General features: G+C 47.1%; 1 protein-coding gene across 1 annotated transcript in view; it reads right to left on the bottom strand.

The window, feature by feature from the left end:
* The window catches only part of LOC142312567 (uncharacterized), a 79952-nt gene that overhangs the window by 13555 nt on the left and 47713 nt on the right, over nucleotides 1–18684 (bottom strand). The window contains exons 14-16 of the mRNA XM_075351559.1: nucleotides 9406–9510; nucleotides 8897–9276; nucleotides 2074–2197 (exon numbers count right to left, since the gene is read on the bottom strand). Of these exons, the coding sequence (XP_075207674.1) occupies nucleotides 2074–2197; nucleotides 8897–9276; nucleotides 9406–9510 (609 nt within the window). The remainder of the gene's footprint in view (nucleotides 1–2073; nucleotides 2198–8896; nucleotides 9277–9405; nucleotides 9511–18684) is intronic.

Genomic DNA, 18684 nt, shown 5'->3' with positions numbered 1-18684 from the left:
ACAAAAAGGAAAATAAAACCGGTGTTGGACGGGCAGCCCGAGGACGGTCTGCGTTTTGCTAAGGGGGAATGTGTCGCCCTGGGCAAGCCAGGGGACACAGATAACAACACACACGCACCCCACATTCCCTGTAGGTACACCAGCTAACCCACAAATCCTTGTTGCCTTCCTCCAGAGGCTGATGATTCACACCAGGGGGTGGAGCCAGGCGGTTGGTGTCCGCCCACCAAGGAGATCACAGCTCTGGAGGCAGGAAGTTCCAGGTTGTTCAGCGAGGGAGTAGAAAGGAGTAGGAGGTGAACAGAGTGTAGCTCAGGAGGGAGCTAGAGTGAAACAGCAGTGAAAGTGACAGAAAGCCTGAAGTTGGTCTGTGGCTGTGTGCCCAGACGGAGTCAGCAAGGTCAGCAGACAGTGGTGAAGATCTGCAGTGGGACTGTCTGGAGGTTGCTGGAAGGACCACGGAGGCTGTGTGTATCCGGGGGGTCTGGAGCAGTATACAAAGGGCAGTCAGCACCAGAGCAGGGGCTTCTCGGATCCCAGCAAGGCTTGGAGTCGCTGTAAATTGCTAAATCCGTTAGTGAAGGGGACGTAGATCCCGCAACAAGCAAGTCCTGATTGACGGCAAAGGTCCAACCACAACGGGGAAACACCGCCACCGCCAAGGCACCAGTTTCCCAGGGCCGGCGCCTGCGGGCAAAGTGTGGAGCTCCTCCGGCACAGATTGCAGTCGGGGAGCGGGTAACCGGTGGGAATCCACCGCTACCAAACAGACATTTCAAAGGTGCAGGGAAGAGACCGTCACCGCTAACTGCAGGGAACCGCAGCACCGTGAACCGTCCGAGGGACCCGTCCAACCAGCCGTTTGTTTACCGAGAACTGTGTCGTGTTTACTGGCTGAGTGAGTACCTCAGTGCCGCAAGGCACAGCGCTGCCCCTGCGCCCCTGCACCCCACTGGGCCCCGGGATCACCAACCCCTACCCACGGAGGGGCAACACAACAACTGGCTGCTCCACATCACCATCCCCGGGATCCCCACATTGAGCAGCGGTGGTGAAATCACCACAACCGTGGGTGGCGTCACGAACTATAACAATCCCCACACCCAACCATAAACACCCCTTTTCACTCACGGGCGAGGAGTGTCGCTCGAGAAACCCCGGGATCCGGCCCACAGCTCGAGCCACCACTGAGCAGCTGCCGGACCCGAGCAGAAGGGGTGAGCGTAGTGTGCCGACACCCTCCTCCCCGCCCGCGACACATAAACGACGGAGGCGGGTACGATTGCTCGTGCGATCGCACGATAGATCGTACCGTGTGACACCCGCATATGGCCTCTTTCACATGTCCTTGATTCCGGTACGTGTGGTGTGCGTTTTCACTAGTACCAGAGACACGGACACACGTAGATTTATTAAAATCAATGGTTCTGCGCACATGTCCGTGTTTTCACAAGGACCATGTGTCCGTGTGGAGCACACACGTGCTCCACATGGCAACATGTCTGTTTTTGTCCAGCAGCTCAGGTGTCACACTGTTGTTATCCATGTGACTTCAGTGTGACCCATCCCAGAGAAAACACGTGTCACATAAGAATACATTTTTTTTTAGACTTCCCTGTATCTGGCGCTGCTGTCTCTGCTGTTGCTTCCGGGCTCGCTCATTATGCTCATGCATATTCACTCTACTCACCGCGAGCCCAGAAGTAACAGCAGCGCTGGAGACAGGTAAGTATACCAGCTCATGCTGTCCGTGTGCTATACGGATGTCACACGGATAGCATACGGAAAACACACACAAAGACACATGCACATACATATGCACCTACAGCATGGACCGTGCAAACTATTTGTGTTTTGCACGGACGTGTGAAAGAGGCCTAAAATAGAGAATTGTGGTTCATATGAGAAACATGTCTAGAGAAAGAAAATGTGAAAGTGTACTATAGTTTAAGGTCAAATTTATGTAGAGATATGGCAAATTCTGAAGGGTTCACAAACTTTCAGGCACCACTGAATGTCCATCTCTTATTACCATAGATAATGATGAAATGTGACGTCACCAGAACCTCTCACCTCTCCAGTAATCCGGAAGAGGATCTCCAGGGTGAGGTTTATTAACCTCTCCACCATCTTGTCTCTGTCCTTATTCATCCTTGATGGGTCAATCAGGAAAATTATGTTATCAAGAAGATCCTCACTGAGAGGATACTAGCTTGTTGGAATCTGAAAGGAAAGAAGATGAGAGAGTAAAATCATCCAAAATCCCATTGAAAAAATACAATTACTAAGGATAACAAGGGGAAACATGTTATTCACATCCTGGGAAGGAGTCCTCACGTGAGCTCCTTCCACACGTGGCAGATGACGGCTGTATTTAACAGCCAACATTTGTTTCTAGGAGCCGCCATTTAAATATAACCCATCTGCTCCCATCGTATATTATAGAGTAACACATAATTCAACGCATACGAAAAGGATTGAGGGTCATTATTGCAAGCTTACAATCTAAGAGGAAATAGAGGGAACACAAAACGTAAAAAAAGGTGCTCATCATGTATGGTTTAGCCATCGCTACAATAAATAGGGGCATTCAACTAACCTACATGAACCAGTCACCATCCGATATCTGTACCCTGGGGTGGAACGATCGCGTTCGCAGGGATCGCAACTGTGACCGGGCCCGGGGGCCCACCGGCTCCACCCCCTTCTTCAGCTGGATGAGCCCACGTCTGCACATCCAGCTGAAAGGCATCGCAGTGCAAAGACCCGTCGGGTCCCTGTATTGCTATGAAGGTAGCCTAAGCTATAAATTGTTTGTTCAAACGTAATAAGAATATCTGTGTATGTAAATAATCAAAATGTAGATGTAGTTACATAATTATCTGTGTGTCTATATAGCAATCGCGCAGACCCATAATATGATTCTAAGCTGTATAGTCATAAAGGATGAGTGAACAGATATACAAACAATGAAAGTCTTCATAATAATGAGCAAAAGTCTTATCAGTAGTTTCACATAGAAAGAATGTATAATTATTGAACAGATGTATTTTACAGCATACTGGGAAAAACTGGGGAGTAATATACTCCCTACTCCCTATTGATTCAAGGTCAATGCTGCATTCTGTATAATTGAGTTTTTTCTAATATAAGAGTTCAGTCTATGACATTGACTCATACAGTGAACACGTTTTGTGTGATCCTTGTCTGATTCATTAATATCTGTACATACAGCTAATTCGGCACCGGACTCTGGATATCCTGAACGAAGATACCATTAGCTATCTTCACCTAAATTTATACCTTGACATTGCGATACACGCTGCTGGCCAAACAGAAACCGCAAGCTTTCATTAGCGTCCAGTGACTGAGGGCGGGACATGGCATTGACATCATTCGTTGAAATGGCACCGAAACTGATGAAAGCTGTTGGTCACCGTGCGCTGCCTAAACAGGAGGATGTTGTGTGCTGTGGGAGCCAGACAAGGTGAGTACAATGTTGTTTTTTGCATTAGACAGAACGAACACATATTTACCAGGATAAGGACATATATACCAGGAGAGGGACATTACTACATAATGGGGGTGAAACTCGCATGTCTTTATAGGATTTAGAACACTAAATGTATGTATGTATATATATATATATATATATATATATATATATATATATATATATATATATATATATATATATATACACACACACACACATCTGACCAACATAAAAGGGGGGGGGGGGCGCAGGTTCAAATTTTGCACCAGGGCCAATCTACCTCTAGTTACACCACTGTCTGTACCCATAAAGATACAAAGTTCATGTATGGGTAAAAGATGATAAGAGGGAAATGTGTGTTTTTTGCATGGATGTGTCAAACTGTCCTTAAAGCGCCCCTCCAGAGTTATAAAAAAAAACAAACAAAAAACAAACAGAAAAAAAAATGCTGGAGTGGTGCCTTAACATGTTAAAGTAAAAGGTGTGGCCATATTTGGGCTGTTATATTGATTTAAGAGATACTTGTGCAGAAATCTGCAGACTGGTTCTTGCTTAATTCATGATAGACGTGTAAAGTAAAAAATCCTTTTTGTGCATCGGGGCGGGACTGTGGGTCAGGACCTTGGGTGGGGTCTTCGGCTCTGCTGTGGCCTCTCAACATTTGTACAAGCCTCTTATTTAAATTTAACACTAGCACCACCCACAAGAAGGGCAGCATTTAATCTCCCAGCGTTTTTCAGCAAAACGGCGCTGCATGTGGCGCATGCGCAGATTAAGACTTCAGCTTAATGAAGACCCAAGAACTCAATCTGCACATGCACCTCCACCGGTGTCATTTTGATGAAGACCATCAGATGTCACTGTGCATATACACTGACCATGGCGCCATTATGCTAAAGACAATTGGATGTCATTGTGCATATACACCGCCTGCGGCGCCAATTTTCTGAAGACTGTTCTATGCGAGTGTGTGCATGCGCTCTCTGCAGTGCCATTCTGCTGAAGCTTGCCCAGAAATTAATATATATAAGCTCAGTCTTTGCTATGGACGGTTCTTGAGAAAAATTTTGTAAAACAAATTGGCTCGTACAAATGCGGAGGGGCCGCGGCAGAGCTGAAGACTCTACCCACAGCCCCGCCACATTGGAGGAAAAGGATATTGCACAAAAACTTCTATACCGAAATAAACAACAACCAGGTTGCAGATTTCAGCACAACCGGTGTCTATTCCATCAGTATAACAGCCCCAATATGGCCGCACCTTTACTTTAAGGGCTCATTCACATGACCGTTCCGTTTGTCCTGGTCAGTTCCTGTTTATTTGCAGACCCACAGACAGGTCCATCTTTTCAATGTCTTTTGTGTAGGATCGGATGGCACACGGTAATGCGGGCGTCACACGGTACGATCTATCGTGCACGATATCACGCACGAGCGATCGTACCCGCCCCCGTCGTTTGTGCGTCACGGGCAAATTGCTGCCCGCGTCACACAAAGTCGTTTACCCCGTCACACGTACTTACCTGCTGAGCGACCTCGCTGTGGGCGGCGAATATCCTCTTCCTGAAGGGGGAGGGACGTTCGGCGTCACAGCGACGTCACACAACCGCCGACCAATAGAAGCGGAGGTGCGGAGATGAGCGGGACGTAAACATCCCGCCCACCTCCTTCCTTCCGCATAACCGGCGGGTGCCGCGGGATACAGGTAAGCGGTGTTCATCGTTCCCGGCGTGTCACACGGAGCGATGAACAACCGGCGCCATGAAAAATAAACGATTTTTTAAAAATAAGCGACGTGTACACAACTCACAATTTGTGACCGATTCAGCGTCGCTCGGAGGTGTCACACGAAACAACGTCGCAAACAATGCCGGATGTGCGTCACGAAAACCGTGACCCCGACGATGCATTGCACGATAGCTCGTCTCGTGTGACGCCCGCATTACACTTCCGTGAGCATCCGATCCTAAAAAAAATTTTTGGATGTCATGTGACTGTTCCATTAATATGGAACATGTCCTATTTTGTTCCGTAATAACGGACCGTGACTCAATACAAGTCAATGGGCCCGCAAAATTCCCAGAAGCACTTCCGTGTGACTTTGGTCGGGTGCCTGTGCAGTCTGTGTCCCACTCCCCTGCCAGCCCTGTGGCTGCCCGCACTGCAGTGTGTCAGCAGATGCCCGCACTGCAGTGTGTCAGATGCCCGCACTGCAGTGTGTCAGCAGATGCCAGCACTGCAGTGTGTCAGCAGATGCCCGCACTGCAGTGTGTCAGCAGATGCCCGCACTGCAGTGTGTCAGCAGATGCCCGCACTGCAGTGTGTCAGCAGATGCCCGCACTGCAGTGTGTCAGCAGATGCCCGCACTGCAGTGTGTCAGCAGATGCCCGCACTGCAGTGTGTCAGCAGATGCCCGCACTGCAGTGTGTCAGTAGATGCCCGCACTGCAGTGGGAGCAGCCGTCAGGAAGTTAGTAAAGTTCATTACCTGCGGTGATGAAGTCCTGCTCTCCTGACATCAGCGCTCGTCAAATCACCTCTCGTGGGCAGCCCGCGACTGTGATTAGTGGTGACGTCACGGGTCGCTCGCGAGAGGTGATCTGAGAACGCGGCAGGCATAGAAGATAGTGACCAGCGCTGATATCAGAAGTGCAGCGGTTTCCATTACCGCAGGTAATGTACCTAGCTAACCTCCTGAAGTCAGAGCTGGTCGTTCTCTGCAGTGACCTGGGCTGACCTCATGATGTTAGCTCAGGTTACTGCACTGCTCTCCCAGCCAATGGGGAACGTTCTGTTCTTCATTGACTGGGACAGTGAGTATTGATCATCGTGGAACCCCCTTATTGGATTAAGCTGGACCCAGATTTGTTTTTTTCTTTCCAATACACCACGGTTACTTACCGGTAGCCAGTTTTTCTAGAACCCATGACAGCACCACATGAGAGAGGGATCCGCCCAGCGAGGACAGGAAACTATTCTGAATAAAATGGCGGTACCTCTCCCCTTTGTCAGTTGATTACCGAGAATGAGAGGACCTCCAACAATCGTTAGAACTTACTCCATCACCACTAAACACACACAAGCACACCCAGAAGTGCACACCAAGGATGAGAAATGGAGGGATTATATGGGTGCTGTCATGGGTTTTGGAAAAAACGGCTACTGGTAAGTAACCGTGGTGTTTTCCCCTCACCCATGACAGCACCACGTGAGAGATTTCCAGAGAAACATAATTAGGGAGGGACCACCGCCTCAAGCACCCGTCTACCAAACGAAAGAGCAGCCGAGGAGGATAGGTCCAACCGATAGTGCCAGAAAAAAGTAGACTGTGAGGACCAGGTAGCGGCCCTACAAATTTGCTCAATAGATACCTGTGCACGTTCAGCCCAGGAGGTAGGCACTGCTCTGGTGGAATGGGCCCGAATGTTCTCCGGACCAGGCGCACCACTGGGGGAGTAGGCTAAAGTAATGGCCTCCCTAATCCACCTAGCAATAGTACCCTTTGACACCCCCTGACCCTTTGTACTACCCTGAAAGGAGATGAATAATGACTGCGTCTTCCTTACTGCCCGCGTCACTGAAATATAGTGTAGGAGGGCCCTGCGCACATCTAGGGTGTGAAATCTACGTTCCCCTGCATTAGTGGGATGGCTGCAGAAGGAGGGCAGGACTATCTCTTGCGTTCTATGAAAATGGGATGTAACTTTTGGGAGGTACGCCGGGTCTGGCCGCAAGATGACTCTATCCTCAAGGACCTGAGTGTAAGGCTGCACAACAGATAGGGCCTGTAAATCACTGATCCGCCGTGCCGTGGTTAATGCGACTAGCAATTTTTAGAGTAAGCAACTTCAGGGAAAGATCTATCAGGGGCTCAAAGGGGGGTCCCGTGAGGGCATCCAATACTAAGTTAAGGTCCCAGGGAGGAACCTTCGGTATGACCACTGGCTTAGCCCTACCACTAGCCATAATAAACCGCTTAATCCACATGTTGGCCGCCAGGTTACAATTGTACAGGGCCCCTAAGGCAGAGACCTGAACCTTGAGAGTGTTCACAGCTAACCCCAGATCAAACCCCTTTTGTAGGAATTCCAAAATGCACTCAATAGGGGCTTCCGGACTCAGGGAACGGTTAGAGAAGTGCAGGAATTTTTGCCACACTCTCCCATATATTCTGGTGGTAACTGGTGTACGACTTTTCAACAATGTAGAAATAAGGTCAGGGGAAAAACCTTTGCTCCTCAACAGTGACCTCTCAAATTCCAAGCAGTTAAATGGAACCCCTTCGCTTGTGCGTGGAATACTGGTCCCTGCACTAATAGGTCCGGAACCTCCGGCAGAACCCAGGGATCCGTGACCGACATCGCCCTCAGGAGAGAAAACCACGGCCTTTTTGGCCAGAAGGGGGCGATAAGAAGTACCCTCGCCCGGTCCTCCCTGATTTTTTGCAGAACGGTCGGCAGCATGACTATTGGAGGAAACGCATAAGCTAGTCTGAAGGTCCATGGAACCTGTAGCGCGTCTACGGTGAAGGGCTGGTCCGATGGGCTTAGCGAACAGAACTGCAATACCTGCCTGTTCAGTCTGGTGGCAAAGTGGTCTATCTGTGGCATGCCCCAGAGAGTCACTATCTGCCGAAAGACCCGAGGATTCAAGGACCATTCTCCCTGCTGCAGGTGATGGCGGCTGAGGTAATCTGCCGTGACATTGAAACGACCCCTGATGTGGAGAGCTGAGAGGGAGAGAAGATGTTGCTCTGCCCAGAGAAATAGCCTGTAAGACACCTGCATGAGGGATGGGGGATCTCGTGCCCCCTTGATGGTTGACATAGGAGACTGTGGACTGGTTGTCCGACATGACCAGAACATGCCGCCCCTGAAGGTGAGGAAGAAAGGCTTGTAGGGCACGCTCCACTGCCCACAGTTCTCGGAGATTCGAGGGTTGTGCCGCTTCCCGTGGTGACCACCATTCCTGAGAAATGTGCTCGTGAAGGTGAGCTCCCCAGCCGGACTGGCTGGCATTGGTAGTGACTACCCTCCGGTCCCGAGGGAGCCAGGGAACACCCACAGACAAGTGGTCCACGGATGTCCACCAGAGGAGAGAGCCTCTGACGGCCCAGGATAGGGTGACGATCCCTTCCAAACAATCATTTAATGTTTTCTGGGCATACAGAACCTGCCATTGGAGAGCCCTGGAGTGGACCTTACTCCACGGAACCGCCGGGAAGCAAGATGTCAGAGTACCCAGCAAGGACATAGCCTTCCTCAGAGACATCCTGGGATGGTGGATCACCCGCAGGGCCAGGCCTGAAACCTTCCGAATCTTGTCCGCCGGTAAAAGGCACCGCTGACACTCTGAGTTGAGAGTGAGACCGAGGAATGATTGAATCCTGACTGGGTCCAACCGGGACTTTTCGTAATTCACCATCCAACCCAAGTTGTGCAGAGTCATTTGAAGGTACCGGAGATGTGCCGCACATCGCTGCTTGGAGTTCCCAATCACCAGGAAGTCGTCCAGGTAAGGGACCAGCAGAACATTCTGTATCCGTAAATTAGCCGACATCTCTGCCACTATTTTCGTAAAAATCCTGGGGGCTACAGACAGCCCGAAGGGGAGGGCTCGGAACTGAAAATGAACGATTCGGTTGTTGATGGAAACAGCCACTCGTAGAAACCGTTGAAAATGTGGATGTATAGGGACATGGTAATAGGCATCTTTTAAGTCTATTACAGCCATATAACAGTCGCGAAACAGTAGCTTTATTGCCGACTGAATAGACTCCATCTTGAACGGGAAATACAGTAAAAACCGGTTGAGATATCTGAGGTTTATTATCGTTCGTAAGGAACCGTCCGGTTTTCCTATGAGAAAGAGGGGGGAATAGAACCCCCTTCTCCTTTCCGCAATGGGTACCTCGCACAGGATTGCCTTCCCAATCAACAGCAGGACTTCTGATTCCAGAGCTTGTTGCTCCGACTGTGACCTCCGAAGAGGAGTGATGACGAAATGCTGTGGTGGCTGAAGGAGAAATTGGAACTGGAGACCGTCTGTGATAATGGATCGAACGTAGGCGTTGGAGGAAATGCTTTCCCACTGCTCCAGAAAGTGAGAAAGGCGTCCTCCGACCGGTAGCCTGGCGTCACTGGGCAGATTTCTTCGAGGAGGCTGAGGCACCCCCGAACATGAACCCGGAGTCCCGCTTGGGTCTGCGCTCCCACCGCCGATTATCCGGGGGCCTGCCTTTGGAGAACCTCTGCCTCTGAAAGGAACGAGATGAACCAGAGTGGAACCTCGGGAAGGACTTCTTGCTATCTGACGCCTTGTCCAATGCGTCCTCCAGCTGTTTCCCAAAAAGCAGGTGACCGTCACAGGGCACCGTACACATTTTGTGTTTGGACTGCAGATCTCCCGGACAGCCCTTCAGCCACAATGCCCGTCTGGCTTGATTGGACAGTCCAGCAGAACGAGCCCCTAGTCTGATAAAATCCGCTGAGGAATCCGCCAGAAAGGCTGCTGCCCCCTGGAGAAGTGGAAATTTAGATAGAATCTTTTCACGGGAGGTGTTATCCCGCAACTGATCCTCAACCTGTTATAGCCAGATCATTAGGGAACGAGCTGTGCAGGTATTTGCGATAGCCGGCCTCAAGATCCCTGCAGATGTTTCCCATAAGTGCTTAAGAACGACATCTGCTTTTTTATCCAGGGGATCTTTCAATGTTCCCGAGTCTTCCAAGGGGATGCCTCCTCGTCGAGAGGACTTCGCAACGGCAGCATCGATTCGAGGCGCCTTATCCCATACGGCCGTTTTGTCCTCGTCAAAGGGATATTTTTGCTTGGAGGAGGAGGGGAGAGAACCTGCTTTGTCTGGATGCTTCCACTCTTTTTGAATAAGCGCCTCAATTTTGTTGTTGACCGGAAATGTACGCTTCTTCCTTTCTTCCAGTCCTCCAAACATAACATCCTCCAGGGATCTAGAGGATTTCTCCTCTGTCAACCCCATAGTTGCCCTGACCGATTTGACTAGTGTCCCTATATCATCAATGGAGAAGCACGGTCTGCCTCCTACATCACTATCTGAGGACGAGGAGTCTGAGTTCGAGGCTGTACCAGAGGAAGATGAGGAAGGGGCAGAGTCAACTGGTTTTGATTTTTTCTTCTTTAAGAAAGCCTTCATGGAATCTTGTACCTCTGAGCAGATAACCGAACGGACGTCCACTGAGAGTCCCGGAGATTCCTCCGCAATTGTGCGACGAATGCACGCCTGACACAACCTCTTATGTCACTCCTCCAAGAGGGGTTCTCTGCATAGGGGGCACTCCTTATGCTTCTTTTTGGACATCGATTTTTTTTAGGGGCCTAAGAAGGGCAGACAAAGCAGGGGAGAAAAAAAAAACCCACAAGGGAACTATGAGTAAGGTGACATTCACGAAGATCACTCACCACCATAGGAATCAAGGGTACCGGTTTTGAAGGCTGTTTTGGAACATCCACAGGTCTCACAGGAGCTGCAGAGTCACGAGAGGATCTGCTGTCATGGCTGCCACGGCCCATCCGGCCGGTGTCACTAGAGTGGTCATCAGGTTTTCAGCTCTGCTGACGACGTACAGAAAGAGTGCTGCTGCTCATCAGTATCCATGGCAGAGCACAGGCACCATCACTCAGAGCAAGAAGTGTCTTTTTAAACGCAATCCTCCGCCTTCCGGTCCCAGGAGAGGCTCCTCCCCGTTCCCCCACGCTCCCCACGGTGCCTGGACAGGAGCACCCACAGCCCTGAATGTCAGGTCGCATGCCCCGCAGCGTTGCATGGGCGCCGCCATCTTTAGCCGGTGACGTCACGCAAGGCCCCGCCTCCATCTCCCAGCGTGCCTGCCGCGCGGCCGCACACCCGGAAGTCAGAGGCAGCATGGAGCGCAGGGCGGGGAGGAAGGAGCGGCGGACCGGGATCCCACGACGGCTCCTGCCGCACGCCCCCGCACGGACACCAGGACCCCCAAGGGCAGGTAGATGGCGCTTCCAGCCTCGAAGAACGGTGATACAGGACTCACCCTGTTCTTCCAGACAGCGGACGGGGCTGGGTAAGTAGGTGACTTTTCTTCTCTTCACCGCCGGTTTTCAGATCGGGGGTCCCCCATCAAGGACAGGAAACCAACTGACGAAGGGGAGAGGTACCTCCCTTTTATTCAGAATGGTTTCCTGTCCTCGCTGGGCAGATCCCTCTCTCACGTAGTGCTGTCATGGGTGAGGGGAAAAAATTGGTGAAAGAGGGAATGTTTGGGGAGTGTTTTTTCAAATATAAAATTTGTTTGTCGTCTATTTTTTTTAAATTACTGACTGAGTTTGTTATGTTGGGTATCTGATAGATGCCGTGACCTCACTAACAGCAGGGCTTGATGCCAGGTGACATTACACATCTGGTATCAACCCCATATAATACTCCGTTTGCCACCGCACCAGAGCATTGGGATGAGCTGGGGAAAAACTACAGGATTGGCACATCTAATGGCTGCGCCACTTCTGAGGCGGCTGTGGCCTGCTATTCTTAGGCTGGGGAGAGTCCAAGAACTGCGGACCTCCCTAGTCTGAGAACACCAGACCACAGCTGTCCGCTTTACCTTGTCTGGTGATCCAATTTGGGGGGAACCGAACGTTTTTTGTTTTAAATTATTTATTTCATTTAAAATAACAGCGTGGGGTACCCTCTGTTTTGGATTACCAGCCAAGGTGAAGCTGCCAGCTGTGGTCTGCAGGCTGCCGCTGCCTGCTTTACCCGAGCTGGCTACAAAAAATAGGGGGGACCCCACGTCGGGTTTTTTTAATTATTTATTGGCTAAATACAAGGCTAGGCACCCTTTAGTGCCACATGAAAGGCACTAAAGGGTGCAAGATTACAAAATGCTGGGGAGTAGGACATTATATATGTCTTTCTCATGTATTATTTATCTATCCCTCCATTCATTCATTGATCTATTTATCCCTCTCCCTATCTATCCATGTATCTATCTATATCTATTTATGTATCTAGCTGCTTCCGTGTTTTGCGGTCCGCAAAAAAAACGGAAGGCACACAGATGACACACAGTCCGTATACAGAATGTAACGGCAGTCACACGGATGCATCCGTGAAAAAATGGACCATGTTTTGCGGACCGCAAAAACGGAACAATCATGTGAATGTAGCCTAACAGGTTTAATCGCGATGACAGGGTCAAAAATTGAACAATGGAATTATTGAGCGATTTTTCCTCAAAATAAAAGTTATCTGCACCTAAAAATGGCGCCAATCAATAACACAAGCCCCGCAACAAAAACATAACACCCGCTCTCATACTGCTACAACGACAGAAAAGTAATAAAGTTCCGGCTCTTGGAAAACAACAATAAAAAAACAAACAAACATAAATAAACGCCGGGTTATAGGAAATAGCTGTGAAGAGATAAACAGTCCCTGGACGGGGAATCTGCACTCACCTCCGCCACCTGCAGAGCCGCACACTGGAGAAGACGCTGCTCTGTGCTTACAGGACCTGCCGTGATGTCACCATCATGTGATCAGTCACATGTGTGGGAGGAGTCAGGGGTCACATGTCCAGGAGGCTCAGCGTGTGCTGCTCTGCAGTGCTGGTTGTCATGGTGCTGGATCTCACTTTCCTTCTGTTGTTCCTATATTTATTTCCTCACTTATAGGCCTCTTTCAGACGTTCGAGTGTAAACAGGTACAAGCCACACGTACCGGTATGGTCATCCGTGTGACATCCGTGTGACTTGTACCAGCAAACAACACATGATACTGAAATTAATGTTTTTTTAATGTGTAAAAGATGTGCAAAGCCTGAAATATTATAGATATATAAAAAGAGATAGCTAAAATAGATAGAGGGATATAAAGAAACACACAGCACAGGAACAGCAGCAGCTGCGGGATGCAACCATCAGCTGTTTGCTGTACCTTAGCTACTTATCAAAAATAAAGGGGATCCCACGCTTATTCTTCTTTATATATATATATATATATATATAATATAATTATTATAAATTAATATTATTTATTATTATTATTATTTATTTTTATAGCGCCATTCATTCCATGGCGCTTTACAGTGAAAGAGGGTATACATACAACAATTATTAACAGTACATAACAGAGTGGTATAGGAGGAGAGAGGACCCTGCCCGCGAGGGCTCACAGTCTATAGGGAATGGGTGATGGTACAATAGGTAAGGACAGAGCTGGTTGCGCAGTGGTGTACTGGACTGAGGGTTATTGTAGGTTGTAGGCTTGTTGGAAGAGATGGGTATATATATATATATATACATATACATCTATATATAAAAATGATGACATGGGATCCCCCCCATTTTACTAAAATCAGCCAAGGTACGACAGAAAACTAGGTATATTATATTATTAGGGTGGGAGGGTGTCATGATTCGCCTCCCTATCCACATGGCTAGGGGGCGGAGCCTTCTCTCGGGCCTCACTTCCGGCCCCTGGATGCTTTAAAAGCTGACACTTCCAGTGAACCAGCGCCGGCTATAAGCTTAGCTCTGCTTTGCCTGTGATTGCTGGTCCTGTGAGTGATATCCTGATCTGTCTGTTCCTGTGCCCCCGTGCCCTTGTCTGTGTTCTGTCCCCTGGTCGTCCCTCCTGTCCTCTGTCCCCTCTCCTATTTCCCCACTCGGTTGCTTCCTCCGGTACTGACCTTGGCCTGACTTTGACTTCGCTTTTGCTCGTTCCTCCGGTCCTGCTTCTGCCCGTACGGTGTTTGACCCAGCCTGCCTGACAATTCCTTGCATGCTCTGCAGCTCTGCTTCTCAGCTGTGCTTTGAGGTAGTGTATGAGAACGCTGTGAATTCACTTCCTGGTTCTCATTGCTCTGTGTAGTGTCGTCTGCTGCAGAGCTCTGGCTCCCCCTGGTGGCAGCATTACAGTGGGGCAGGTTATTTGGCCCTTTCCAGCCTAACAATAGCAGCCCACAGCCACCCCAAAAGTGGCGCATCCATTAGATGCGCCAATTCTGGTTCTTGACCCAGCTCTTCCATTGCCCTGGTGCAGTGGCAAACGGGGGTAATATTTGTGGGGTTGATGCCAGTTCTAATCCTGATCTGCTGTAATTCAATTAGGGGGACCCACGTCGATCCCATACTGCTGGCACATTCAATGGAGAACAGAACGTTGCTGTGTGTACCCTGCAGTGACCTGGACCTGGGACGTGGACTGAGCACTTTATAGTAAGTATTGTGTATTATCATATGTCTCCTATGTTTATTTGGCCACAGTGACTGGGCTCTTTGCCTCAAATAGGGAGTAGCGAGTAAATGGCACACCTTGCTATTAAGTAATTAGTTTGCGGGGGGTAGTGATCTGGATATAATACTGGGCACTTTTATTATATGGACAATATTGGATTGGGATGCCATGATACATTAATGTGGATGGTGTATATTAGAGTGTTCTTAGTGATATTTGCTTTTTTTATGTACAGTCATATGAAAAAGTTTGGGAACCCCTATTAATGTTAACCTTTTTTCTTTATAACAATTTGGGTTTTTGCAACAGCTATTTCAGTTTCATATATCTAATAACTGATTGTCTGAGTAATATTTCTGGATTGAAATGAGGTTTATTGTACTAACAGAAAATGTGCAATCCGCATTTAAACAAAATTTGACCGGTGCAAAAGTATGGGCACCCTTATCAATTTATTGATTTGAACCCTCCTAACTACTTTTTACTGACTTACTAAAGCACTAAATTGGTTTTGTAACCTCATTGAGCTTTGAACTTCATAGGCAGGAGTATCCAATCATGAGAAAAGGTATTTAAGGTGGCCACTTGCAAGTTGTTCTCCTATTTGAAACTCCTATGAAGAGTGGCATCATGGGCTCCTCAAAACAACTCTCAAATAATCTGAAAACAAAGATTATTCAACATAGTTGTTCAGGGGAAGGTACAAAAAGTTGTCTCAGAGATTTAAACTGTGAGTTTCCACTGTGAGGAACATAGTAAGGAAATGGAAGAACACAGGTACAGTTCTTATGAAGCCCAGAAGTGGCAGGCCAAGAAAAATATCAGAAAGGCAGAGAAGAAGAATGGTGAGAACAGTCAAGGACAATCCACAGACCACCTCCAAAGACCTACAGCTTCACCTTGCTGCAGATGGTGTCAATGTGTATCGGTCAACAATACAGCGCACGTTGCACAAGGAGAAGCTGTATGGGAGAGTGATGCGAAAGAAGAGGTTCCATCATCCTTTGAGGCTGTGTGGCCAATGCCGGCACCGGGAATCTTGTTAAAGTTGAGGGTCACATGGATTCAACTCAGTATCACCAGATTCCTGACAATAATGTGCAAGAATCAGTGACGAAGTTGAAGTTACACAGGGGATGGATATTTCAGCAAGACAATGATCCAAAACACCGCTCCAAATCTACTCAGGCATTCATGCAGAGGATCAATTACAATGTTCTGGAATGGCCATCCCAGTCCCTAGACCTGAATATCATTGAACATCTGTGGGATGAGTTGAAGCGTGCTGTCCATGCTCGCCGACCATCAAACTTAACTGAACTGGAATTGTTTTGTAAACAGGAATGGTCAAATATACCTTCATCCAGGATCCAGGAACTCATTAAAAGCTACAGGAAGCGACTAGAGGCTGTTATTTTTGCAAAAGGAGGATCTACAAAATATTAATGTCACTTTTATGTTGAGGTGCGCATACTTTTGCACCGGTCAAATTTTGTTTAAATGCGGATTGCACATTTTCTGTTAGTACAATAAACCTCATTTCAATCCAGAAATATTACTGAGTCCATCAGTTATTAGATATATGAAACTGAAATAGCTGTTGCAAAAACCCAAATTGTTATAAAGAAAAAAGGGTAACATTAATAGGAGTGCCCAAATTTTTTCAGATGACTGTATATGTTTTAAACAATATATTTAAATGCACGGAGCACTTTATATGCATATCTATATTTGTAGCTATACTTATATTTATATATAGTTTCCATACTGATCTATTTTTCTTATACAGAATTGCGGTGTTAGGATATATTAATATTGCATATTGGAGTGCTCTTAATGTAGTCCAATCAAAATACGGGAAAAAAAACTCTTTACTCTGAACAAATTCCAAGAAAGCGTTATATTGGTTTTTTTTGTAGTATTACATGTAGGGAAAAACATACTAAAAGTTTACCAAGATAGGGTTACCACAAAAGGTCCAAATATGACGTCAAAGAATATGGCCGCCAAAGCTGTAAAATGTTAAAGGCGACTCGCCTTTCAGTGTCTATTATATTTCTTTTACAATCATATTTCTTTTACCAGAGGAAGTGGAATGACCGAACATCAGAGGGCCTTGTGGACTATGTCTGTGCCAGTGTCCTCTTCCTACAGTGATGCAATGCAGGTTTTCACTCGCCAGAGCTTTGTCACCAGTGAATAACACAAGGAGGCAAAAACGTCAAGGACGAGAAGAGATTGTGAAGACCTGGAGAAAATTGCAGATAAACTCGAGACCTTTTCACCTTTTTCACCTGAAATGTCTCTTCGCAACATTATCACCGGTGTCAATGGAAATAAGGATGTGAATGTCCATAACCTGTTCACCAATGGCAGAGAAATAGTGGCAACAATGGAGGGTCAATCACTGTTTTCAGTTAAGTACAAGTGGTCAAGACCCTGGCATCCAGTGAGGCAATTGACATTGCTAAGGATAAAACAATAGACCATGCTCTTTTGTTCCAAAGGTTTCTTGTGGTGTCTCAAACTGCTGATCTTTCCCTTAATGAGGTGATGGCCTATGAACTTTCACCATATCCACCATCCCTCTTTGAGGCAAAACTTCTCTTACGCAAACCAAACAAAGCACAACTGATGGCTGCTATAAAGGAACAGAGTTCAGATGACGCAGTACTCAAGGATGTACCAGAAGTGGAACAATATGTTCTTGACGGAGGTTTTCTTCTCCATCGACTGAAGTGGTCAGAAGGAAAGACATATTGTTCAATCGCTGAAGACTATGCATCTTTCACAGTAAAGCACTATGGTAAGGCTACGATAGTATTTGATGGTTACATTGGAGGACCAAACACTAAGGACATTACCCATCAGCATCAGCGATGGCGCAAAAATCGAACAAGTAACAAAGTGAACATTGCTGAAGGAACAAAATTTGTCGGGAAAAAGGAGGACTTCCTTTCGAATGTGGAGAACAAACAGTCTGTTATCAATCTCGTTTCACAGCGCATGAATGACAGAGGTTGCCACGTAATACAATCAGAGGGGGATGCAGATGTGGAGATTGTTAAGGCAGCAGTGTGAATGTCATCCAACAAAAGTACTAGTCTCATTGGCGAAGATACAGATCTTTTGGTGTTGTTACTTCATCACGCGTCAACCAGCGATGGCAACAAGCTTTATTTCTACTCGGAAAAAGGGAGTCCTGCAACAGTATACCACATTAAGGTTATGAAGAAGTTCCTGGGAAACCATGTCTGCAGCAGTCTTCTGTTCCTGCATGCATTCACGGGTTGCGATACCACTTCCGCGGACCATGTCAAGAAGGGCATTGTGACAATATGAGTGAGGAAGCAGTGTCTGATGATGAAAATAGTGACTATTGACCTGACACGGTTATTCAGTGATGAAGTAGGTCTTAAAATGCACTATGTATTAATTCTATAATTTCTAGAAATGTACATGTATGTCATGACGTCATTGATGACGTCATGACCTCGCCTGTCCATGTAGTTAGTATAAAACTTTGTATAAAAATTGTAATATGAAAATATATAGTATAAAAAATGCAAACTCTTCTGTAACCTACAGCTACAGCTTTGAAATAGGGAAATATTCGTTATTTGTAGTGTGATGGCTGTCATCGTCTTATGAGTTATGACGTCATAGTTAGGAGCTTTGTGGTGATCAATATTTGGAAAACTTTTAATATGTTGTTCACCACAAATAATAATAATAAAAATAATCATAAAACGCTTTCTTGGAATTTGTTCCGGGTCAAACCTTATTTTGAATGGACTAATGATGTTTTTTTGACTTACATGTTTTAAACAATTTTAATACATTTCAGTAGCACAGGAGCACTTTATATGATGTATTTATATCTATATCTGTATTTATGTGTATACAGTTTTCAGATTGATGTATATATTTATTATGAACAAAAT

This window comes from Anomaloglossus baeobatrachus, chromosome 5, assembly GCF_048569485.1.
Source record: "Anomaloglossus baeobatrachus isolate aAnoBae1 chromosome 5, aAnoBae1.hap1, whole genome shotgun sequence".
Taxonomy (NCBI): domain Eukaryota; kingdom Metazoa; phylum Chordata; class Amphibia; order Anura; family Aromobatidae; genus Anomaloglossus; species Anomaloglossus baeobatrachus.
Note: the sequence above shows the minus strand (reverse complement) of the source record. Positions and strands in the feature narration are given on the sequence as shown.